General features: G+C 50.9%; 5 protein-coding genes across 5 annotated transcripts; 3 read left to right on the plus strand and 2 right to left on the minus strand.

Annotated features, from left to right (window-relative positions):
* Positions 1 to 6,846: 6,846 nt before the first annotated feature.
* On the plus strand, positions 6,847 to 8,589 carry PV06_10352 (uncharacterized protein; the record flags this gene model as incomplete). The annotated part of the gene is made up of 5 exons (XM_016411896.1): positions 6,847 to 6,918; positions 6,978 to 7,506; positions 7,584 to 7,770; positions 7,825 to 8,367; positions 8,421 to 8,589. The coding sequence occupies 5 exons, from the start codon at positions 6,847 to 6,849 to the stop codon at positions 8,587 to 8,589; spliced, it is 1,500 nt and encodes a 499-aa protein (XP_016257937.1).
* An 8,697-nt stretch (positions 8,590 to 17,286) lies between these two features.
* On the minus strand, positions 17,287 to 17,670 carry PV06_10353 (uncharacterized protein; the record flags this gene model as incomplete). Its single annotated transcript, XM_016411897.1, has 2 exons — positions 17,287 to 17,549; positions 17,592 to 17,670. The coding sequence occupies 2 exons, from the start codon at positions 17,668 to 17,670 to the stop codon at positions 17,287 to 17,289; spliced, it is 342 nt and encodes a 113-aa protein (XP_016257938.1).
* A 1,192-nt stretch (positions 17,671 to 18,862) lies between these two features.
* On the plus strand, positions 18,863 to 20,266 carry PV06_10354 (uncharacterized protein). Its single transcript, XM_016411898.1, has one exon. It carries the CDS (start codon positions 18,958 to 18,960, stop codon positions 20,200 to 20,202), a length of 1,245 nt encoding a protein of 414 aa, XP_016257939.1. The 5' UTR covers positions 18,863 to 18,957; the 3' UTR covers positions 20,203 to 20,266.
* Positions 20,267 to 20,905: 639 nt separating this feature from the next.
* On the plus strand, positions 20,906 to 21,661 carry PV06_10355 (uncharacterized protein; the record flags this gene model as incomplete). The annotated part of the gene is made up of 1 exon (XM_016411899.1): positions 20,906 to 21,661. One exon carries the CDS (start codon positions 20,906 to 20,908, stop codon positions 21,608 to 21,610), a length of 705 nt encoding a protein of 234 aa, XP_016257940.1. The 3' UTR covers positions 21,611 to 21,661.
* A 1,258-nt stretch (positions 21,662 to 22,919) lies between these two features.
* Positions 22,920 to 24,595, minus strand: PV06_10356 (uncharacterized protein; the record flags this gene model as incomplete). Its single annotated transcript, XM_016411900.1, has 4 exons — positions 22,920 to 23,562; positions 23,642 to 23,837; positions 23,898 to 24,352; positions 24,408 to 24,595. 4 exons carry the CDS (start codon positions 24,593 to 24,595, stop codon positions 22,920 to 22,922), a joined length of 1,482 nt encoding a protein of 493 aa, XP_016257941.1.
* Positions 24,596 to 25,104: the final 509 nt, after the last annotated feature.

The following is a 25,104-nucleotide window of genomic DNA, read 5'->3' on the forward strand; positions in this document are numbered from 1 at the left end:
AGCCGTACTACAAAGACGCCACCTGGTGTTGGCCGGTCGATGTTTCGCGGACAAGGCCCGCCATGAGCCATGTAGCGAGCTCGGAGCCTTCCACTCGACGTTCAAAGACCACTTGGGCTGGAACAAGTGCCTCGACACGACCCCAATTGGCCGTTGCAACAACAGCCATCGTGTCAACAATCCATGGCCCCACGTCTGGCAGGTGTTCCTAGGGATATGCCAGGGCCTCCAGACACGCAACAATCTCCAATGCCAGGCTAACAAGCACAGTCTCCACAGGACCGCCCACAGCAACCAGCTCAGCGCAAGAACACGGGCGATCGGTCCTCAGCACCAGCGTCGGGAACGCCCAACATACCCCCTGATATGTTTCGTCCACCAGGATCATTGGACGCCAGCCCTTCGCCCGGGTTTCCTAGATCCACGGCTGGTCCCCCAGGCAGATTCTAGGTATTGTAAATGTAGTATCGATTCTTGATAGGCGTGAGCGATATCATATAACCAAGCGACCTTGCACTTTTCCCAGCTGTTCCACTCTCTAAAATCTGATATTGACACAGTAGTCTCAGGAATTGCCGACGCAGGTAAGGAAGTTATCACAGCTAGGCAGGGTTAGCTCCGAGCAGATCGGCCCGAAGAAATCACCCCGAGCGAGCATGGATAAGAGAGTCAAATAGGGTGAGGATGTGGGACATCGGAGAAAGTATGATGCCTTCCCTCCGAAGTACAGAAGGCCGAAATAAAAAAGAGCTTTTAGCGGGACTTGGTCAGTTCAGGCTTATTGGAGGGCATGGTACAATTCAGATATCCTATGCGCGAGAATTGTCATAGCATTCAAGTCAAGTCAGTTCGTTCGGGTTTTTCGTCTCATCTCCTCAGTCTTCTCACCTCTCTTGACCTCGACCAGATTATCCCATCAAACTCCTACTCTAAGCAGCAGACATGGATCACAGCGCTAGCCAGACTCTGGCCGAAACCGAGATTCGAATCACCCTAATTCGAGAGCGCTTCTACCGGGATTCCAGTCAGTGGACCAAGATGAGAGAATGTTATCACCCGAATCCTTTGGTCACCCTGATTGATATTTCTTGGTAGCTCTCTCTCTGACATGATATGTGTATCTCCCATGATATTTGGATCTAAAAGGTTTGCAGGTACAAAGGCGACGCGGAAGGATTCATCTTGGGCTCGCAGAAGATGGCCAACAAGGGACAATTAGCCATGCACACGATACAGCCGGTCGATATCGTCGTGAATGGACCCAAAGCATTCGCGCAGTCGGTGGGTACAATTTCGACACGGTTCACTAGGGAGGGGCTCGACTACGACTTGGTTTCGCATTGCCGACTCTTGTCACGATTGGAATGTGTTGGAGTCGCAGAAGAAATGACTGGCGAGGGTTTAGAGTCAGACTCGGGTTCATCATCGCCGTCAGCAGAGAGCATCAACGAAAAGAGAACGTCCAGAGACGGAAAATGGAAAATGCTGTCCCTAGAAATCATCTATTTACAGGACAACATTATCCCCGTCATCCCCACGGCGATTGCGGCCGACGGAGAGATCTTGAAATCGATTGCAAAGAACAGGAAATCCTATCAATTGCTGTCCTGGGTCATGCAGGCCAAGGGATATGCGATCAACGGCCAATTGCCGGGTGTCGACAGACCGGAGACGACGAGGGAGCTGCTGGAGAGGAATGAAGAGTGGGTGTCTACATAACATTGTCCTTTACACAAGTCCTATGAAAGAATGGATTAAGACCCAAGATCCAGGCAGATGAGGGCCACCTCGACATACTTTCCTAGTTTCATCACTATGATTCTACGTAGACGGCTTTGAAGTGGGTATGAATTAGATTAATGCCGCACAAAAACAGTAATTTCCTGTGCTGTGTATGCCTCGTCACACTTCTGCTCGAAGGAATACATGGATTACGGTTGTCCTGCTCTGGAATGCTCAAGCGGGTGTCGTAGGGGCCCGAAGGCTGACACCCAGAAGCCGTCAGGAACCTTCTTCGCCTCGGCCTATCTTCTCGGTCATCTACATCCCCACTCCGCTTCAACACTAGGGTCTCCGACTTTCGTCTCGGTAGGTCAGAACGGTGCTGGTAAGGAATCATTTATCTCCATGTCTCTCATTGATACAGGTGGGGAGTGTTGCGGGAAGAACTAGTCAACCGTCGGGATCCCTCTGCCCACCGACGGACACCAGGCGATATATACCACGGCCTTCACTAGAAGTGCACAAATTCCCCCTATCCGGCAACTACCCTCAAATCACAATGGCCACCCGCTCGAGCCTCGAGTACACGCCACTCCCACCCCGGGCACAAGAGGTGGTCAGCACCCAACTCTTTCTCTCTGAGGACTCGATCAAGGATGAAATCGCCCGCTTTGCCGACGTGAAACCACGACCAACAGACCACGACGGGGACACTGAGGTCCTTGAGGGCGTCACCTTTACTCATAATTTCATTCTTGGGCCAGGGGATGGCGAGGTGATCCAGTGGCACTATGTCGAGGCTGGTCGTGCTCAAGAACAACAACAGCAAACCATCGTCTTCCTTCATGGAATCCCCGACGCTTGGTACCAATGGCACATGCAGATGGCCTACCTCTCCCAAAAAGGGTTTCGCTGCATCGCCCCGGATCTCAAAGGATACGGTCAATCCGACAAATCGCCGGGGGACTACCGACATGAAGGGGTAGGCGAGCAACTGCACGCCATGCTTGAATTGATCCAGCCGCCACTAGGACCATTTAACATTGTCACTCATGACCGAGGCACCTGTCAGGCCGACCATATCGTGGCCAATCATCCGGGGTCTGTTCTGCGCTACGCCCGAGGAGAACAGCATCTATATCATTTCCACCCTTCTCTAGCTCCCCAAGGGGATCTCTTCATGAACGCACCTTATAACGGGATTCTGGACGATGCTCGGAAGCTCATTGTCTGGGCACACCTAAGTTTGGGCACCCGCCCTATCCCGGAGGATAAACTGATTCGGTCGATTCAAGAATTCTCTTATGCCGACATCAACAAAGCCGTGCCCCGGTACTTTAACTCGTCAAGTTTTCGAAGTGAATGGTTGATTCGAAGAAATGTATTGTTGGCCAAATGGAAATGTCCCGTTTTGATCCTTCAGGGCTATGACAGCAAGACCCAGCCGAGGGAGTTTTACGGGGGGGTCTCCAAAAAGGAGATGCCCAATGCAAAAAGTGTCGACGTTCAGTTTGTTAAGGCCGGACATTTCTGGGCCCTAGAAGCCCCCCAGGAGACGGCCGAACTCCTGGAGAGGTTCTTCCAGTGTCCTCTTTAATCAGAGATATAAGAGATATCTATCATTTATATACATGTCTGTGCTTGGGCCGTTGTCGCTAAAGTCGGAGTCCACGAAGAATGCACAAGCGCCATATATCATTTCAAGACGGATTTCTAGATGTGCTACAAAAGGTGTATACATATATCATTGGATTGTCTCAATCACATTCGATTTCCATCATCCCTAACCATAGATATAGACATCAAAAGGCAGGGAGCATGTCAAGCCAAAAAGGTCCCCGAAAAAATGTCTACATAGTCCAACAAATCGCCGCTGAGCTCGAGGTTGGACGACATGGAGAACCAATCCACGCTATTCAAGGGGTCGGCCACGCCCACTTCTGCCATTGCTTCCGCTGTGACCGCAGTTTCCGATGGGTTCATGATTGATAGATGCTGCTGCTGCCCGGTTCCAGCCTGGCCCTCGGTTGTATTTGCAGCGAAAAGATACTGGTCGCCCTCGATTTGGCTGCGATTGTCAATGTTGAGACTCAGCGATGTACTGTCTTGTACAGTTCTCTCTTGACCATGACCATGACTACGACCCTGAGGCTGAGGCTGGCCGCCTGGCCCAGCTGCAGCACCATAGCTCCTGTACCTCGGAATCCACGGCGTCAATCCAGCAGTCGAAGAGTGAGAAAAGACCTTCTCGTTCAGGCCTGACCCATCAGCCAACCAGGTCTGATCTGGTCTGTTCTGAGACGACGCATCTTCCCTCCGCTCCTTCGCTTTCGAGTTCGAGCTAGCCGCAAACTGCTGCAACCTCTCGGCCAGGGCGTCGAGGTTCTGTTTTGGTACGATGGACATTTCCCAGTGCTGGATGAAGCGGTCGACGGTGGCCTTAAGCAACTCAAACTTGGCCCGGATCACCGGCTTCTCCGAGTCATCCTCGGCTAAGTCCTCGATCAACAAGAACGCCGTCGCGGCCAGCCACGAGGCGCAGGCTGTGTACGGGTTGACGTTCTGGTAGTGGCTCTCGTGGCAGTTGACGACAATGTTGATCACGGCGTCGGCGGCATCGAAACATTGCTTAATCTCGCGCGAGAAGGACCCCGTTAGCGGTTGTCGATGTGCTTGGTAGTGGTCGTCCAAATTCGACATCTTGCGCGCGTACGCCTCAAAGACATACGGCCGCAGGGCCAGCAGTCTCGCAATCTCCGGCATCATGGCTAATTGATAGATATAGCTCTGTATGTGTAACGTCTCCAGACTGGTGCTGTTGCTGTTGCTGATGATAATGCTGCTGCTTCTGTTGCTACCGCGACCAAAAGTCCGCGTGCCAAAATCCAGACTCTGGCCATAGAATTTCAAGTTGGCCGGTAAGAGCATGATGCATAGCTGGATGGCGTGGAACAAAATCGAGCGACTCGCCTCTCGCGATATCTCGGGCTCTTTCTTGGATGCTATATTTCTCTTGCTTATGGACGGACGAAGCATGCTCTCGCTTGGATAGGCGAAATCATGAGCGTGCGGGTTCAGCGAGGCCAAGACAATATACCAAGCCCGCATAGACTTGCTGCTGGTAGCATGCAAGGCTTTGGACCGCGCAATCAGGTCTGATTCCAAGAAACAACTCGGCTGAGGCTGGCCGCGAAACCAGCGATCGTCCTCGGCCGGCAGGAGGACGTGGTTTTGGGTCCAATCCATGATAATGGGCACGTGTTTGAGATGGTTAGCAAACTGGTCCATCTCCCAGACAGCCCAATAGGCCCGCCGTTTCTCTTCGTCCTCACACCACTGCTCCGGATTGCTCTTGTTGGCCATCGCCTCGCCATCTTGGTCGGCATCGAGAGCGTACAGTCCCAGCTCGAGGACGATGCGAATACAGAGGCCGAGATACCTCCACGCCCGACCACGGACGCCCTTGATCAACAGCCAGTGCGTCACTAGGATAAGGGCTTGCAAAAGACATAGTGAAGGGGGCTCGTCGCCACATTCGGCCATGGCCGCGTCGACCTCGTGGAGGGCCAGAAATGCAAAGTCGGAGGATGACGAGGAGGGAAAGCCTTGGACCTGTGTCTCTTGTCCACGGGTGCTCTTGCATGCAAACGCGATCATGATGGCCAACAGAGCCTTGATAGATCTTTCGTAAGATCCTTGGGTCAGTCTCGCAAAGAAGATGGGTTCTCTAAACAGCCTGAAGGAGGTAAAGGTCGTGAAGAAGATGTGGACCCTAGTGAAGAGAGAGTCAAAGATTAGACGAGAAGTGGAAAGACGCCAGAGAAACTGCCTACAGGTGATGCATCGTCTTTACAGGGATGGCTAAGTCACGACAGACATGTAGCACCGGGTCTTGTCGGCCCACGCCGTACTCGGACGGCGACGTTGCCAGTCCTGTACTTTTGGGCGACAGGGGTTCTTCATTCGATACCCGACAGAGGAATGACACGGTTTGGATGTGCTGCGACCGGAGCAGGGCGTCGCCTTCAGGGATCGTGGCCGGGTCGGAGGTTGTGGTGTCCTCCTCCTCCCCATTATTGCCAGTTGCACTTCTTGATACTGCAGGTCTTTCTTTCAATCCAATTGTTGCTTCTGGTACCACCGTACTGACCGCCACCGGCGTGGGAACCTGGTTCTGGTTGTCCAGTCGACGTCTCTTGTGGATGCTGCCTACTTTGGGCCCTGGCTTCAACACCGCCGGGGGATAATGGCATACTTGCAGGATGGCTCGACAGTTAGAACAGCAGGGCACTTCCTTGCTGCATCGGACCTTGCGGTTTCGACAGGCCTGACAGGCGACATTAGTCCGCCGATTGTCCAGAATGGGGGCTGCCTGTACTGGTGCTGATGCTGACATGCTTGGATTTCTCGACTACGTTGCACAGACAGACCTTGATACCAGCCTCAACAAAGTGGGTGGGAATAGAGAAAGCCTAATCCGAGTCCGAGAAGTCTGGGGTCTCGCGGTTGACCAGTCTGTCGCCGTGCTAGCCTGGAAGTCTGGGGCGAGGGACAAGGCCGGGCCCATCCTTACGGTGTCCCACTACGGTGGAATAATCAGTACTGATGTAGCAATTGGGGCAGGCATATTACAAGTCACGCTAAACGATATCGAGTCTGCCGGTCTTCGCCTTCATGCATAATTAGGAAAGAGGGAGAGAACACTAAAAAAAACACTAGTACTAAATGATAGCAGCATGACAGTAAATATGTGAGTGACAGTTGCTTTCATTTGTACTATTGTTCCGCCGTACTTCTCCCTCAAATCCATCCTCTCTCTTGTATCTCTCGCAACGCTTGCCCCGCAAACTTTCTGGGGCTTTTGGGACGAGACAGTCAATCAGACCGAGAAATTGGTCCGAGCATGGTCGTTCTTTTCGATGGCGGAATTCCCTCATTTGCGACACTTCCAGCCGATCAGACAGGGAGACGACTACTTTGTCGGCAGTGATGGAGCTTCATGGACGCAGTTTGATCTAGAAATGAGGTTCACCAGATGTTTCTGTCTATAAATCTGGTTCATCCGACTGCAGCCAGGCTTTACACAACCCACCAGGGCCAGCTAGAGCAATAGCAACACTTCAAATGGCCGTCTTCGACCCGTCAGGCCTAACCCCCGACAGCCTGGTGAGCCTTGGACTTTGGACTCTCGGATCTGTAAGTGACTCGTGACTTGACAAATCATATACAATGATATCCATGTCTAATTCGTATAGGCCGTCGTCTCCTCCCTAATCTTCTGCATCTACAATCTATGGCTACACCCATTGTCCAAATTCCCGGGGCCCAAAATCGCAGCGATTGCCCCTTTTTGGGCCATGCGCCACTGGCTCTCAGGTGACAATCTCTGGAGGATCAAAGAGCTGCACCAACGATACGGGCCGGTTGTGCGGATCTCGCCCAACCAACTGTCCTTCTGCAGCAGTGCCAGCTGGAAGGACATTCATGGCCACAAACCAGGCAGCGCCCACCACAAGACGTTCCTCAAGGGAAGCTTCTATGAGCCATTCCCCGAAGATCTGCACCAGATTGTCTCGGAGTCGGACCCGGGTCGGCACGCAGCCATGAGGAAGTCACTTAGCCACGGCTTTTCGGCCAGCGCGTTGGGATCCCAGGAAGACCGCGTTCAGTATTTTGTCAACCTCCTCATTACCCAGATTGGCCGGCGGTACACTCGGGCACCCGGGGACATGAGCAAATGGTACAACTATGCGACCTTTGACGTGATTGGTGAGCTGGCCTTTGGTGAGCCTTTTGGATGTTTGGAGTCTGGTTAGCATGACCTCCTCGTGGTAGTATCACTCCATGCTAAATTCTTCTAGGAGAATCACATTACTGGATTGACATCCTCTTTGCCTCGATCAAGAACATGAATTTTATGCGATCGTTCGAGTACTCACCCTTTTTGCGATCAATCCTCCGAGCCGCCCTTGATATGAAACTTTTGCCTGCCCGAGTATATGCCCTCCGGGCTAAGATGAACAACTATGCCAGCGAGAAGTTGACGCAGTAGGCCCTAATATTGTCTATTTATGAGAGCACTTCACTCACCTAGTTCCTCAGGAGACTTACAAGCCCACCTACCCGAGTCGACTTCCTCCAGCGGATGATTTCGGAGCGCAAAGAATGGACAGGCTTGGAGTTCGAAAAATTGCGGTCCCAAGCCATTCTTTTGACTGTTGCAGGCAGTGAGACAACGGCGACGGCGCTGTCGGGCATCACGTATTACCTCTGTCGAAATCCGAGAGTGTACTCCAAACTCACGACCGAGATCCGTACTGCTTTTACCGACTACGACCAAATCACTGGTCGAGCGACGGAAGTCAACCTTCCGTACCTAAAAGCCGTCATTGACGAAGGATTGCGATTGTATCCGCCCATCGCCGCCGGTCTGCCGAGGATCAGTCCCGGCGAGACGGTGGATGGCTGGTATGTTCCAAAGGGGACGATTGTCTCGGTCAACCCCTGGGTGGCTGGCCACATCGAGATGAATTTCCATGATCCCTTTGACTTTATTCCGGAGCGATGGCTCGACCCCGAATGTAAGGATGACCGGGCCGCCAGTCAGCCTTTTTTGTTAGGGAGTCGAGTTTGTTTGGGGCGGCAGTAAGTCACCTTTTCCAACTGGTCCCAAGGAATACTGAAGCTAACAAAGTTAGTCTCGCCCTATTGGAGCTCCGGCTGATCCTGGCCAAGATCCTCTGGTCTTTCGACATGGAGCTCCAAGACGACGATCTGGACTGGGATCAAGCGAATAAAAATTACGTCTTTTGGGAGAAGCCGGCGCTTCCGATTCTGTTCAAGAGGGCGAGGGATATCACTCAATAGGAAAAAAGTACTCTCAAGGTGAAAGTATTTGGCTCCATGGACGCTTCACTCGGGTCAAGGCAGACGTGCCCAAAAGACTCAGAGCCTACCACATCGAATCAGAAACAGAATCAGCATGTCCTGAATTTACTTCCCTAAATCCTGCTTTGCTATGTGAGGAGAAAATAGGCAAGGGCATTGTAGCATTGCTGGTGACCTACTTGCGCTCTGAGTATCCTAGTACAATGTGTGCGTGTATGTGTATGTGAGTCGTTGATCTCGGGGGCTGTATCGTGTCACGAAGACGGGGGGGAGGTGAGGTGCCAATGAACTAACTGGGTAGATACGGCCTAAGCAGATATTTAGGTTAGCTAGTATGGATGAAGTGCAGTCGTCTAGTCATGAGAGTCGCAGATATACTGATGCCACAAGTATCTGATTGTCCGAGTTACAATCTCTAGCTTGTTGTCTTTGTCTGTCTGTCACTCTTCAGCTCATTCCATGTCTCACCGATGTTACTATTTCAAGTTGCACACCTCGCCTTCTTGTCTTAAAGACTACACTCGTCTGAACGTGGGCTCTCAGTTCGCAATCTCCATCTCTTCGTGGGAAGACATGTGTACCTTGGCGTGTAAGTTCTCCACCGGAGCATCCACCCGATAGTTCATGGTCTTTTTGAAATCCATGATAAACAGACACGCAATACAGGCGACGGCGCCAAACGGGGCGGCAATCATGTACACCACCCGGAGAGAGTCGGCGTACGCCTGCTTCAATGCCGCCACCCCGGCGGCGACTATTGGAGAGGTCACTCCTGGGATCTTGGTCAATGCCGCATTGTCACCACCCGCCAATGCATCGACAAACAATTGGACCGACGCCACTGGTAAGCCGGCGGTAAGGGCGGCTTTGGCGACGTAGGCCGGGATCTTGGTCTCGAGTCTATTGTCCAGGGCGGCGGCATAGATGGCGATGAAAATAGAAGCCCCGACCCCTCTCGCCGACGTCATGACCGCCGTCGCCGTGACGAAGAGATCATGTGGCGAGCATAACTGCACCCCAGCAATTACCAGAATCAAGGGGGCACCAAAACCAATCCCTGTCAAGCCGGCAAAGATGACCAGATTGGTCGACGTGTTGGGCTGTGTGGTCGCGATGCCCACGATGCCGGCGGTAAAGATAAAGAAGCCAAAGAACAAGGGCACGCGGATGGTCCGGAACTTTGTTGCTATGTATCCCCAGAAGACGGTCGACAGGCCACAGGCAACCCAGAAGGGATTTCCACGGGCGGTCAGCAGGAGAGGGTCCGTTTCAAAGAGGACGGTAGTCCTAGACAGTTAGCAGCGATGTTCGCACCTTAGTAAAAAAGCGACAGGAACTCACAACGTAGGATAGAAAATGACAAAAGCAAATAATAACAACCCCTCGACCGCGATCAGGCCGATCAAGATGGAAAATGTGCGCCCGGCATGCCTCTCCCCTTTGAAGAGACCATGATGTAGGATCCCCGTACTAGTGCCCTTCCACTCGTACACTCCAAACGCAATCAATCCGACGATACCGATAATCAGCGTTGCCAGGACCCGGGCATTGGTCCATTTATACAGGCCACCGCCGAGATTGAGACCGGTCAACAGTAACGTGAGCCCGACAGTCAGAAGGAATGACCCCAGAATATCCAAACGGGCAATCTTTTGACCCAGCGAGAGCCCATCATACCGAGTGTGACGTTTGGGGGGCCGATAGCCCACCAAAACGCCGATCGTGCCCAAGCCGAACAGGCCCATTTCGATCCACTGTCAAAGTTAGATGTTTAAGAAACATACAAGAAGAGACGAAAGAGAAGCAAGACGAGTTAGTCATCATACGTAGAATTTTCGCCAGCCGCTCTTTTGATCCGCCTTGACCAGGGCTCCGATTGAGAGGGGCCCGGCTACCGCCCCAAGGCAAGCCCCAATGTTAACAATAGATTGGGCCACTGGCGAATAAGGTCAGTCAGTGTATTTCTCACAAGACAGATAGGGGCAATTACTTGGCCTCCATTTCCTTGGCAAAATTTCGCTGGGAATACAATAAATCAAAGGGACCGTCGCGAACCCGAACCCGATCAAGGTTTGCGCGGCGATCAACCTATAGATGTCCTTGGAGCCGGGGGCTATGGCGGCACCTATAAAGGAAACGACATTTGACCCCACAATCAAGGTCTTGCGGACCTGGAACGTGTCGGCCACCGATGACAGGACCGGGCACAGCACGACCTGGACAAGGTTGAGAGAATTGGATACCCACGTCTCGGCCGTGGCGCCGTCGAGATCTTTGCCAATGTATGAGAGCTTCTCATTCTTAGTACGAATAATAGTTCTTTTGGAGGAAGTCAGGAGACGAATTACCACGGCGGGAGGACCCTGAAGGGCCATGACCTGGACCAGATACAAGATAAAGATCGCCCCAACCGCGACATAGGTCCGGGCATGTAGCTCCGGCTCCTCATCGACATTGTCATAAACCATATTGGCTGTCTCAACGGTGTCGGAATTGTGATCAAGCTTGTCCACATGAAAGAAATTCTTCAAAGTGCCGTCGTGCTTGGGAATCGTCGTCGCTGTGCTGTCCGTGGGGATGGCACTCGTGGCGAGGTGGTCGACCTTTTCGGACTCCATGTTGAGGTTGCAAGCTCTCTCAGACGTGATGGAAGACATGAGATAGAGAGTTAAAATGCAAAGAAAGGAGTCGTCAACGTAATTCACCTTGTCTATCTATATGTACTCAGGATCTTAGCCTCACCTTTGATATATGGGTTCTTCAGGATGGACGACGAGCTTGGCTCTCCAGTAATACCCCGGCCGCCCACGCTGATCCATCACACAGACCAGTATCTCCTTGATTGCCCCAGATTCTGGATCTAAAGGACCCCAACAATGCATGAGAGATGCCCAGCTAGGGAGCGAGCATCTTGGCGTCAAAAAAATGGATATTACTGTCCCGAAAAATTACTCCTATTGGCTGATATGTTTGCAGTGGAGTTATGACCCGTCTTCTCAGCCTTGTCTCTTGTGCATTTGGGCTAATAAAGTTGTTGCTCTGCTACGTTTGAGTGCTCCAGAATCTAGTTTCCACAATCTTATGTGGGGAATTATTGGGATCGCTTCATTGCCGGCACGGTGGCTGTAAGGCGAGATTGGCTATGAGGCGTGATCGAACCGATATCAGCAAGAACAGCTGGGGATCCTTTAGCTTAGGCAGCCACATACAAAGGACTTATATTTGATGGTCATGGTGGCAAATCTTTCCCTAGCTGATAATGATTCAACAGGTGGCCATAGTTAATCTAGGAGACAGAACCAGATCCTGAGAAAAATCAGAAGAAGACAATAAAGGTTTCTGTTTCTTCTCCAGATGACGTACAGAGCCTGGCTAATCACTCATCTCTTTCCCTCTCCACGCAAATTTGACAATCACTCCAGTCTGCCGCCAGAACCAGGCTGCATTGGTCTTCCACTCGGGATCAGAAGAGGCCCATTGCACATCGAGATATCGAAGTACCTGCGGGATGAACTTGCCCATTTCCAGGATCGAAATGTTTTTCCCAATGCATGTACGGGAGCCATAGCCAAACTATCACACAATTAGTCAAAGTCTCAGTACATCATCACCATTCTAATGGGTGCATTGGGAGATAATAGTAATTAAAAGACCAACAGCAACTCACAGCTAGAAAGTTCCGATCCATTGTCTTCAACTCGCCCGGTGACGCCTCTAACCACCGCTCCGGTCGGAACTGGTCGGCGTCGTCGCCAAAGACGTCTTTATTCATGTGGATCACGGGCGCATTGACGCTAACATTGGTGCCTCCTGGGATCACCTGGCCGCAAATCGTCGCTCCTTCGGCGGGGACAAAGCGTTCCAGAGGGAATGCCACGCCAGGGTGCATTCTCAGTGCTTCTTTCATCACCGCTTGTCTAGATTCCGTTAATTCTGATCCTCTAAGCAGAGAACCGCTGGGTAGAAATTCCAAATGCTCACAAATATGGCAATTTCAAACACTCCTCGTAGGTGACAAACACAGACAGCTGGCCGTTCTTGTCCGCTTCGTCAATCTCAGAGACCAGAGTCTTATAGGCCGAGGGAGTTTTTATTAGGTAGTAAAACACGGCCCGTAAGGAAATCGCCGTCGTGTCAGATCCGGCCAAACTGTAGACAGACGTCAGCGTCAGACCCAAGCTCATTCACTCACAGGCCTCATGTTTTCCATGCTGGTACTGACATGTTATTGCCCAGGTGATTGACCATGTCCCGGTGCGAGATCTGACCGTCTTTGGCTTCCTTGGCGCGAAGCTGGGCCAGGAAGTCCATCCTCCCGTGGCCACTGCTACCTTTTTGTTCTTGGTCGTATCGTTTGATCTCTTCTTCGGTGATCTGTCATCCTCTGTTAGTGGAGTTCGGCGGGAGAGTCTTCTTGACATTGAGCTTTTGCCGCATAGCTAATATGAGAATGCATATCCATACCTTAAGAAATCTCTTCAATGGGTCCGGCGGCCCAACCTTCAGTCTCGCCAAGATATTCAGGAGAGTCTTGTTTCCCACGAGATACTTGTGCAACCCCGGGAACTGGCCAATAACTTTGGCATAATTAAACGCAAAGTCCAAGTCCCCAATCATGTGGTCGACATCCCGACGTTGCTCGAGAAAGCCGAACCGGCGCTGAAAAGTGATCGACGCGATCACGTCAAATGCGTACCACTGCAACCAGGCGCCAAAGTCGATAGGGGAGCCCGCGAGCTCCCGCATCCTGTCGATGAAGATCTTGGTGCACTCGTCCGCGTAGATCTCGTAGGTTTTCATGTTGGTCATCGAAAATAGTTGCGCCACGGGCCGCTTAAGGTTTTTGTGGTAGGTCGGATCGCGCGTCGAGAACAGACTGTCCATGGGCTGATCTTTGTAGTACGGAACGAAGACGACGTAGAAGTCAGTCTATTCCAAGGCTTAAAGAGTGGCCTCTATGATTAAAGACAAGGCCATACCTTAAGATAATTGCTCCCGATGCCATAGATTTGGGGAATCACCGCCGGATCAGAGATCGAGACATGGCTGGGACCAACTCGAACAATCCGGCCATATTTCTCGTGTATTCGTCGGTATTCCACCGGCGATTGTCCTCCATACACCATGGATAGACGGTACAGCCCCGAGAATCGAGCAAGGAATGGTCCTGGGAGATTTCGGAGCCCAGGCTTGAACCCCGTACGGATGGAAGTAGCCAAACCCAAAACCACCAGGGCGATGACAAGATAAAGAAGCAGGCTCAGGTTGTGATCCATTGAGATAGTCATGCTGAGCGTACTGTCACTTTTATTGACGAATGTCCAAGAGTCTCAACACCAAAGTAGGAGAGCCTTGTTACAGTGGCAGCAAGCCGGATGTAAAAAGGGCGATCAGATATGATTGAGATTTTCCAAGGACATAGTGACAAGACCGTGATCTGGTGTACAATTCGAATACTAGGGCCGGCCTTGGGCCATTCGCCGTGACCGCCAGATATATGGTCCCACGAGACGAACGATGGACAATTTGGGAGTATTGCGGGGCATTCCTGACGTTCGGCCCATGTTCGCAGCAAAGGTGCAATTCTGCCAGACCTTGGCATCGTTGAATTAGAATCTCCTCAAGGTTCACTTTAGCAAGACATTCAATGCTTCGGACCAATTTCTCGGCCCCGCTTAGAAAAACGTCTTCATCTCTGGAATAGCCCTGAATGTGGAGGTGATGGCGGAGGCCTGGAGCATTTGAGATTTCTCCAGCTTCTCGGTGTCCACGGTGCTTCTGAATCTGCTGGGTTGGCGTTTTGTGGGAGCGGGTTTCTTCTTTAGCTAAGTACCGTTTCACCCGGCCTGAACTGTCAGAGTATTCAGCTCTACAAGGATGTTCAGGGACGAGGGATGTGGAATTTACAAACTCTTGTCTCTCACAATCGACAGACGAGGCCTGTCGTCGGTTCCAAGCGGAAATATTACGCCTTATATTGATGGACTCGGAATGTCATCTGGGATTGAGTCGATAGAGATCTATTGACAAGTGCCATGATACTAACCCAGAAAATCTAAGAGTCGTGTCTAGCACAGCATCGGCAAATTGTCGACCACTTCCGGTGTAGGAGAAGCCTCGATTGCTAGTACACATGAAATGGGCATAAAGAATTAATAGTCTCTGAGTAGCCCATATATTCATATATACATAGAATCCCAAAAATCCGAGTTATGTCGTTGCCCCCACCCATCAACCATCCTGGGGACCGGGGTACAAAGCAACATTATATTGTCCTTTTCAGTATCATATGCTTTCCAAACAAGGTTCGTGGACGTCGAACCCTCAGTAATCGTCGGTCTTCCGTTCCGTGCAAACGTGGTCCAATACTCTACCATCCGCTTGGCCAGTTGCTGCTGTGCTCCGTTCAGGGTACGCGGGATCCCGCTGCCACCACAGAATCCAGGAAAGAGGAACTGCAATTCTTGTGCATGACCGGAATCATAAGGAAATGACGGCTCAGGCCAAGACACCGGTGAGTCGGGGACATCAAATTCGTAGGCATAGACGTGTGAGACGAATTGCCGGATGACTCTGGTCGTTCTCCGGCCACAAGTCGAAATGATGCTGGCGTCGCCAACGGCAGCGGAAAGTACTTTGGCGGGGTTGGAATCGATCTTGAGAGGATATCGCTGGAGAATCGACCGCATCTTCTCCGGAGAGATCTTGGCAGAGGAAATCCGAAGCTGGGCGGCTGCACTCAGAGTCATGGCCAGGGCGTGGGGATACATGTCTGCAGATACAGGATTGTTGGTTGCAAGCTCCATCATCCCTTGAAACCAGCTAAATTCGTCTCGATTCACCCCAATCAACAGAGGGACACGACTAAACTGCCCATGGTTGAATCTTTCTCGAAGGCCTTGCGGAACAATAACCCCGTCTTCCATCAGCCCAACGGTGTATTCGCCAACGCCAAAGGAGCCTGGAGGGACGGCATTGGCTGCCAAAATGGCCTCGGTACTCATCATCCTCAGGTTGATTGCTGTTGGCTCCTTGCATCCTGCAGCTAAAGCTAAGGCAACTCCCTTTCTTTCGAGGGATGGTAACGACGGATAGACCACCGAGGGCGGCGACCCACCACTTTGCACAATCGCTCTGTGGAACAAGCCCCGTGACTGCGGTGCAGCGAGATGAACCATGACGCTGATTCCTCCAGCAGATTCACCCATGATGGTAACATTCCGTGGATCCCCCCCAAAGGCCTCAATGTTGTGTTGAACCCAGTTGAGCGCAAACTGTTGGTCCATGATGCCATAATTCCCCACAGGGTGGTCTTCCGCGTTGATGGCAGGATGCGAGAAGAAGCCAAAAATGCCGAGTCGATAGTTGAGCGAGACAAAGATGATATCTCCTTGTTCGACAAGATTCCTGGGATCATAGTCATTACTGCCACCACAGAAGAGTCCTCCGCCGGGAAACAACACCATGACCGGGTGGGGAGCTTCATTTCCTTCTTCTTGTCGAGACTTCGGGACGTAGACATTGAGATAGAGGCAATCTTCTGTCGTACTTTTGGCTCCAAAACCAGGGAAACATGAGGTATCCTGTGCACAAATGCTGCCAAAATCGACGGCTTCGAGAGTCTCTGTCCATCGAGACGGCGAGATAGGTGGCCTCCATCGAAGGTCACCCACTGGGGGAGCCGCGTAAGGGATTCCAAGGAAACTTTTCATCCCGGAGCTCTCAAACCCTTGCACTGGTCCATGTGTTGTCTTCACCACTTCTGATCTTTCACGACGGGATATTTGCGACATTGTCTCTATTCCGGCGTCTTGATAGTCAGGGAAGCGTAACTACTCCGCTGGCCACCAAATAGAATGATTCAATATAAAGTAAGTATTCACGCCACCAAGACCATATTTGAGTGGTAGTAAAGGCGGGAAAAAGATAACAAGGCCATCCTATCGTCGTGGCGTAAAAGCGAGACTACAAGGTGAGCTAATGTCTACACTCTTTTCAGTTCGATAGAAGCCAAGAATAAGACAAAGTGTCGAATAATGACTAGACTTCATAACATAGCGAATACGCTATTTCCCGGCCTAATTTTTCGGTTAATTTAGTAATAACTCTCGAGGTGTGACATTTATCTTCTTGTCGCGAGACGGCCTATTCGTAGGTTGTAGACTAAGCTATGACGACAGTGATGAGTAAAAATGGTAAATTATGTGTCTTGACTATCATGGACAAAGAAGCTTCTGTCACTCTTACCCATTAGATAACGGACTGATAGGTCTCAAATTGACCCACAGCTTTTTGTTGATTGGAGTCATGAGCCCCTGATCCCTCTGCAGCATCAGATCCGAAGTCGTGCGTGCGTCAAGGGCGATGTCGAAACGTTGGTACGGGGAACACGCCGTCAATAACAATTGAACCTTGGCAAGATGAATGCCGATACACTTACAATTTCCAATAGAAAATGCTCTATTCATCGTCTTCATCTCGGCGGAGAAGAGCATTTGCTTTCCTCATTGCAGGTGCCAGACGTTAATGGATCTTGTAGATTACCCGAGCCTCGATCTCTGCATTTAATGGACATGCAACAGGGACTCTCGTCTCGTACGTACCTTGCGTGTGTTGTTCAGAAAGTAACTCGTCGTGGCTTTGGACCTCGTCAGGAGGGACAGCAATGGCGTATCTTCAAAGCGTGCGTTGCTCGACAATCGGCTTATCTAGCGGCGCGGTGATGCCCCAATAGTGGTCCGACAGAAAATAGTACGTGTGTTTTAGGGCCTGGGCTTTTCGTACGGCGGAATAAGAACCATCAGCGCCCACAAGATACTGTGCATGATAGGTCTTGGCCCTTTCGGATCGAAAGTTGCGGGCGAGTACAGTAACACCATCATGTTTGCTGTTCAGGAGGACCGAGACGAATTCCGTGTCAAAGTCAAACCGGACCAAGCCTGATTTTCACGCTCCCCGATAAAGGATCTTGTTCAATTCACCTTGAGCGAGGTTGATCAGACTTGCACCGACGTCCAGTTTCTCGTCATCCGATGCGTAAAGAGCCTGGTAGGCACTCATGTCACCAAATACCCCAAGAGGGGCATCGTCCTGAGGCAGTCCCCGCCAGCACAGGCCTCGTGTCATAAATCCATGTTCTCGAACGATGTCATAAAGTCCAAAAGTCCAAGCTCGTCCAATATGGGCTGTACTGCTTCATAGTATCCCACCGCACGAGGTGCGGTGCATCGCTTGTCCGGGCCAAGATCTCAATGATTTGAACGGAGATTCCCACTTTGGTCAGTTTGATCGCGATCAAACATCCTCACCGCCACCAACAATAAGCACAGAAGATTTGCGATTCTGGCTCGAATGGTCGTTCGAAGGTTTGCCCGTTGTAGCAGACGAATCATTCGTTGTATTTGCCATTGCTTGAGATTGATCGTTCCAGAAGCGTGAAGAGTGTTCAGGGATGGGCTTATGGCTTGATAGTCACAACTTATACTCCGTCTCTAACCCCTTTCACCTTGCAGCTATTCTCTTTGGCAAATCTAGAAGATGGCCTCGCCAGGATTCAACCTCGAGCGATAGACGCCATGCGATCCATCGCCGCACTATCTCCATCTCGGCATTGTCGTGGGGAAGGCAATAAAGGGAGAATCTCGGCCCTTCACTTTCGACCTCTTCATTCACTCGAAATAACGTTTATGGCCGTCACTCTGCTTGTGACTGAGGCAATCTTCACCTTAACATTATGGCATACTAATGGTGAGCAGAAAGGAGAATAGAACGCTCAACTGTGGAGTTCCGTATCTATAGAAGCACTAGACGCACCAGGCTGTACTTAGCCGGTGACTTTACAACTCACTGTTGTGGTCTTCCATTGGTGGTGGTCGTCTCTGGAGAGAGAGAAAAGAGATTTGGCGTCTATGAAAGTAAAGCAAGTAAAAGGCAACGAGCCGAGGGAGACAGGGTCACCTTCCGTCTTTGGTAACTCATCCGAGGCAACCACGTGACACGCTGAGGGAAGCTCGCTCTCGCTCTCGCATGCCGTAAACGGGCGGCGATCACCGAAGTCCTTGGGCTGGACCTCGCCGGCGAGTGGATCTTCGTACAATAAAAAAACCCTTTGCAATGTCCCTGCGTAGGTGAGTTCTTTATCTTGCTGGCGCGTCCTCTCACCATGCCCACTTGCTTTGTACGAACCCAAGAGCCAAGGCCCCCCAGAGAAGAAATTGTAAAGGTTATCGCTGCGAAGCGCGTCTGCGATGGCAGCCTCCGACGGCCTTGTTCGAGCTGTTGTCCGGCTACGTACATGTAAGTCAACACATGCGCCTGCGATTCCTGCGATAGGCGCCTGGCTGTCCGATGACAGAGTCTCTGCAGAATGTCTATAAAGACAGATGCCTCCATGTCCTTCCACCCTTCTTGGAAGCACAGGGTTACTTCAGTTCACAGCCATACAAACCTGAAAAGCGCAGCGAAGCATTCACAATGTCAAGTATCATTGTCCAACCCATCAACGCCTCCGACCTGGGTCTAGGAGCATTAGTCCAAAATATCGACCCAGCACACATGTCCGAGGAAGACTTTACCGTCCTCCGCAACGCCCTCTACACGCACAACGTTATCTGTGTCAAATCACAAGGCAAACTCACCCCAAAAGACCAAGCCGAATTGACCCGCCGCTTCGACCCGGCAGCCTTGTCATACGGACATGGCAAGACGATTGATGCCAAACGCTCCGTCCTCCATCCGGACCTCAAAACCATCCCTCACCAGCCCGAGGTCCAGGTCATCGGCAACGGTTTCTTACCTGAGTACGAGGGCCTGAAGAACATTACACTGCGACATCCCCACCATCGAACCTTCCACAAGACGGTGATCCCGGACGCACAGGATTTAGATTACACCCGCTTCTATCGATGGCACATTGACGCCGCACTTTACGGCGAGCTCAACCCGCCGCTCGTCACGTCTCTGTTGGCTGTCAAGGTGCCCGGCGGGAGGAGACAGACGGTCCTGTATGACGACGGGACCGACGACGTCCTCGACGTCCCCCTTGGCACCACCGCATTCGTGTCCGGGTACAAGATGTTCGACAACCTTACTCTTAAGCAAAAGGACTTTGCCCTGACGTCCAAAGTCGAGTACGCACCTCATCCGTACGTCTGGATCTCGACCACCAAGTCCCGTCCGGACGGTTTGGGCATGGTGTCGGAAGGGAAGGAGGTTCGAATCAACGAGCTGCCTCCCATAGAGAATGAGAACGATATTCAGATCCTTCCGATGGTGTGGAAGAACCCCGTAACGGGCCGGTTCGCTCTGCAGATCCACCCTTCCGTGGTCCGCAAGATCCATTTGGAAGACGGCACCGTGATCGACGACCTAGCAAAGGTTCGCGAGATAGTGCACGACATGCAACGGCCCGCGATCGCTCCCAAATACGTCTACGCGCATGACTGGGAAGAGGGCGACCTGGTCTTGTTCAACAACCATGGAGTCTTGCACACTGTTGTCGGGGCCTTTGCGGAGAACGAGGTCCGAGTGTTCCGCCAGTGTAACTTGGCCGCGAGTAGCCCTCCTCTAGGACCCATCGCATCGTCATCGTAATGGAAGGCTTCGGGTGAACGATGAAGGAGAACCAATATATAGAGAGAGAGACGGTCATAACGTGTGTACATATTACGTATATCTGTGTATAATTGATACAGCGAATGTTTCTCATGGACTGAAAAAGTAGACATATCGAGGCATTCTCGAATGTTGAACGGAACCTTTTAAACGACAGCCATTTTTTGAAGCAGGGGGGTTCACGAGTAAGTAGACAATTATGATGCGAAGACAGACTTTATTGTACCCTTTGGCTGAATCAATCAAATCTATGCTACATGTATTAGCCATTATCGTCACGTCAGCACCGAGTATGCCAAAAAGTAAACGTCTTCCTCATCATCGTTTCATAAAGAAGTAATTCACCTGCCTGATTGCGACAAGGGAAGCAGTTTTGGTGATCCACTATCGGGAGTGTCCTGGGTATATCTACACTCCCTCCCCTCGCACCTCCAATTTACAGGGGATCGCATTGTGGCGTCGCATCTTCTGTCAATCTGCACCCCTCGACCCCGCTCTCCGATTCCGGTAGTTCAACCCGAACATTACCGAAGAGATACTTGAACATCAAACCTCTCCTCAAGCCATCACCTTCTCTTGTCCACAGCCCTCACAGCAAAGCCACTATTCCACGCTGTTCTTGAAAGTCTGGATGCTATTTTCATACGCTTAAGCCCCCTCTCAAGGAATATCCTTTGCAACCATGACGGCGGACATGTCCACCTTGACCGAGCAGCAGCGTGCAAACCACCTCATGGAAGCACAGACGATGGCCCTCGAGCTCTTCCGTGAAATCGAACGAGACTTGATCCGTCCTGGGATAAGCGAAAAGACTTTGAGCAACGAGATCCACGAGCTCGGGTCTCGACGCCACAACGTCCGGACGCACTGGCACAAACGAGTTGTCCGCAGTGGTCCCAACACACTCATGCCGTATGCAGAGAATCCGCCCGACCGAATTATCCAGCCCGATGACATTCTATTCGTCGACCTGGGCCCCGTCTTTGAGGCGTGGGAGGCTGACTTTGGCCGGACCTTCGTCTTGGGCGATGATCCAGCGAAGAAGAAGCTGCGCGACACCCTGGATCCCGTCTGGAACACGGTCAAGGCACGCTACCGCGAGGACCCCGACATGACAGGGGCTCAACTGTATGAGATTGCGTGCAGTGAGGCACGGAATGCTGGGTGGGAATTCGGGGGTCAGATTGCCGGACATCTCGTTGGGTCGTTTCCGCATGAACGTATCCCCAACGACAAGATCACGCTGTACATTACCGAAGGAAACATGGAATCAATGGGTAAGACCGATGCCAAGGGGAATAAGAGACATTGGATTCTCGAGGTTCATTTGGTGGATCGTGAGCTACAGATTGGAGCCTTCATGGAGCAGCTTCTGACTGTCGACTGAGCGAGACCTTCGGGGGTTATGTGTATGGATGTAGGTACACATGGTAGTGACCAGAACCTTGCTCATCAAAAGGAGCAGAAGAAATTTCTGGGAACGTTGCGGAAGTAAAGAAATCGTGTCAAACCCTGTTTCACGTCAGTGTTTCTGCTACAAGAGTTCTAGTCGTCGTGAGTAAAAGGATGCAATATAATTATGTCGGGATCACCCGACAAGCGAGGTCTGCTTCAATACAGCTGTAGGCCGTACTCTCATTCAAGGTACGATAGATCCGGACACGGAGGTAAAGGTTGATGACTCCGTTCTAGTAATGCCAGTGGCTACTATCTACATCGCCTCCGGGAGAGTCGAGATTTTGCAATAACTCAATGTCGAGAATTCCCCTAATAAGGCAGTGACTGCAGCCAGAACATGTCTGGGGATGTCTAAATTCCGCAACGTTCCGACTTCATGGAAGTTGAAAATTTAAAGCATGTTCCAGATTCAGGAATGTTCATATTGTGATAGACATCGTAAAGGTATCGTAGAGATTGGAGCACAAGGTTGCTCGAATTGCTTATCCTTCAAGTCAGTCTTCCTCGCGGTGAGTTTGCGGATGCGGCGCTAATATGTTCACCACAACAATGCTTTCTGTTGTCTTGCACTCTATATCGAGAACTCTCGCCCTAAATCATAGCAGTCTGCCATTGATGGTTTTGCTCAACAACAGAAAACGTTACCGAGTCAGCGTTGATAACGATGGAGGATCGAGCCTCGTTCTATTTCATTATGTTATTGTTGGTCCCCACATGCAGCTGCTAGTGATTGTGTTAGTAACATTTCTAGCATCTTCGAATATCTCTCCCCTCATTATTCAAGGTGTCTCGTACCTGAAATAGTGTTAGGAACGGTCTATGGAATAGGTAGAGTCGAATAGATAGAGTGCTAACACATTTTAAATAGGTCTTTCTATCTAAGTACTCTAGTTACAGAACTCAAAGCATGAGGAAAGAAAGTTCCTTGTTCGTGAAGATGGTGTTAAGTGTGCACGTTTCCTAAGTGCTCTTGACGGTGTGCTTGGCTTGGATTTGGTGGTATTGCTTGTTCTTTGTTTTATTCACTTGTGGTAGCGTGTCCCGATGAAAATATACAATTAAAAGTAGACAAGAGCGCTGTTGTGGTAGTATCAGTATACTTCTTTCTGTGCTAGTGATTCTGTGATCCCCTGGAAATTCTTTAGCTGTGTTAACTCTCTCATACATACGCAGACTGGAATTTCACTTACGAGCTTGCGAAGCCCGGCGCGAAGAGCGGCTTCCTTTCATTCTTCCTCCTAGTAGGTAAACCTGAAAGCAGGATGATGATCACCCATATTCTGAATCTCGTCCTGGGACAACTCAAGTCTATAGTCTCTGTCACCTCTGTCACGCTTATGATTTTCGCAGTACAGCAACACCAACATGGCCATGGCAGAGACGCCACAGAGCCAAACAAGCCCGAAGCTAGTTCCATAACCAGCGGGATATTCGGGAGCTTCAGCGGGGAGGAAAATGTTGCTGGCGATCAAGCCGCTAGCGTTGCCCAGTCCGATCTGCAGGGCACTTCCTACAGCACGTTTGTAGTGACCGGCCAAGTTATTGCTCAGCCAAACAATGGTAATGGGCTGGGAGATGAAGCCTCCAGTCGCGATGGCAAATAAAGCAAAGTACCGTCCACCAACAGAGACGGTATGGTGTGACAGCATGATGGCATATCCGACTGTGGCCACAAGACAGCCCAGCATAATGAAGCCAAAACGATGCCTTACATGATCTGCCAGGAAACCAACCGAGATTGATATGACAGCAGCCACAACGAAGACCGGGACAGTCATCAATTGGGCATTTACTGCACTGTACCCAAGCTGGTGAATAACAGTGGGTGCGAAGAATGAAATCGAGTAAGAAGTGGTGGCGATTCCCATGTACATTAGGGCTCTAGGAAGTAGGATGTCAGTTTGATTGAACTTGAACTGATGGAAGGAGGGACGGTCTGGTAGAGGCTCAGGATACTAACCCAAGGTAAATCTTGACGTCGCCAAAGATCAAAAGAGCTGTCTTCTTGGTCCACACATTCATCGTTGCTGATGCTGCATCCACTGCAAGACTATGCAAAAGGTAAGTTCGCTCCTCTGACGTGAGAAACGATGCTTTTTCAGGCCAATCCGGGAGTACGATCAGGCTGACAAGGGCCATTACAGAGGTGAGAGCTCCTGCAGATAGATCAGTTTCTGAGACCGTGTCACACAACTTATGGTAGTTCAGAACTTTACCTTCAAGGATGAAAACCCATCGCCACCCTGAGTGACCAGCAATACCATGCATAAATGATATGCCGTATGCAAGCAGTCCGGAGAAAGCCCCTGCAAGGATACTGGCAGAAAAAAATATGTTCACCCTGAATTGCATCTGGTGGCGACGATAGTACATGGAGATGACATAGATGCAGCCTGGATAGAATCCTGCCTCAAAGACGCCAAGCAGCACTCGACAAGCTACGAGACTCCCGAAGCTTTTGCAAAAGCCTTGCCCAATGGTAACAATTCCCCAGAGGAATATGTTCAGACCTAGCCAAAGCTGCGGCTTAACGTGTCGTAAGATCAGGTTGCAAGGTGCGTCCAGAAGGACAAAGGGTACGAAAAGAACAAAGAGCGCAATGTTGAATTGGTTGCCATAGAGGCCCAATTCTTTCTCGATACCGAGCACTTTCGCATTGCCTATATTGACCCTAGAAGATGATGAGCCATGGTTTCAAAAGTGAGGGCTCCCAAATGTGTACAGACCGGTCGATAAATGCTAGTAGAAAGAGAATAAAGAGCATGGGAATCAAACGCAAGTCGATCTTGCGCATCAATCTGCTCTGTGCGGCCTGGTCAAGCTCTGGGACAGCTTCTGCATCATTTGTACCAATAATCTCAAGTTCACGAGCATCTCCTCGTTCTGGCTTGTGATCAGTACTCTGATTGTACATTTTGCTCGTGTAGACTTAGGTTGGTGAGGGTATGTTGTAAATTTGTCTCAGATGTGTCAACCTATGTGAGACAGCTCGATCGTTTGGTTCGTTCAATTGTTGCTCAACCTAGCTAGTGATGATACTGAGAAGAGACGAGAAGAATAGAGCTGAACCGGAGCTCCTGTAATTGTTGTAATCATGACTTGCTTGATATACCTCCTCCAGAAGTGTGTGGAGAGATTGGATCGGGAGCAGGTCGAGCCCCGTTAACCGAGACAAAGTTTTGATAGATACTGACCATTGAGCTTGGCACATCTGGGGAAGCCGACGATATGCGTGAGCCATATAGCACTTCTGTCATGGTGTTGGACTTTGAGGTGTTTGTTCTATCTTTGCCAAGTGGCGGATGTATCCCGCGCTCAGAATCTCATCACCCGGGCCATTCCCGACTCCAGATTCCGGATGCTAGCGATGGGAGGCTCCCGACACTCAAACAGCGATGACAATCAGCAGAGACGCGGCAAGAC

The sequence above is a fragment of the Exophiala oligosperma genome, assembly GCF_000835515.1.
Source record: "Exophiala oligosperma strain CBS 72588 unplaced genomic scaffold supercont1.12, whole genome shotgun sequence".
NCBI classification, from domain to species: domain Eukaryota; kingdom Fungi; phylum Ascomycota; class Eurotiomycetes; order Chaetothyriales; family Herpotrichiellaceae; genus Exophiala; species Exophiala oligosperma.

What these genes read in the sequence shown, in the direction of transcription:
- PV06_10354 (XM_016411898.1), top strand. Translation starts at nt 18,958, where the DNA reads ATGACAGAGTCTCTGCAGAATGTCTATAAAGACAGATGCCTCCATGTC.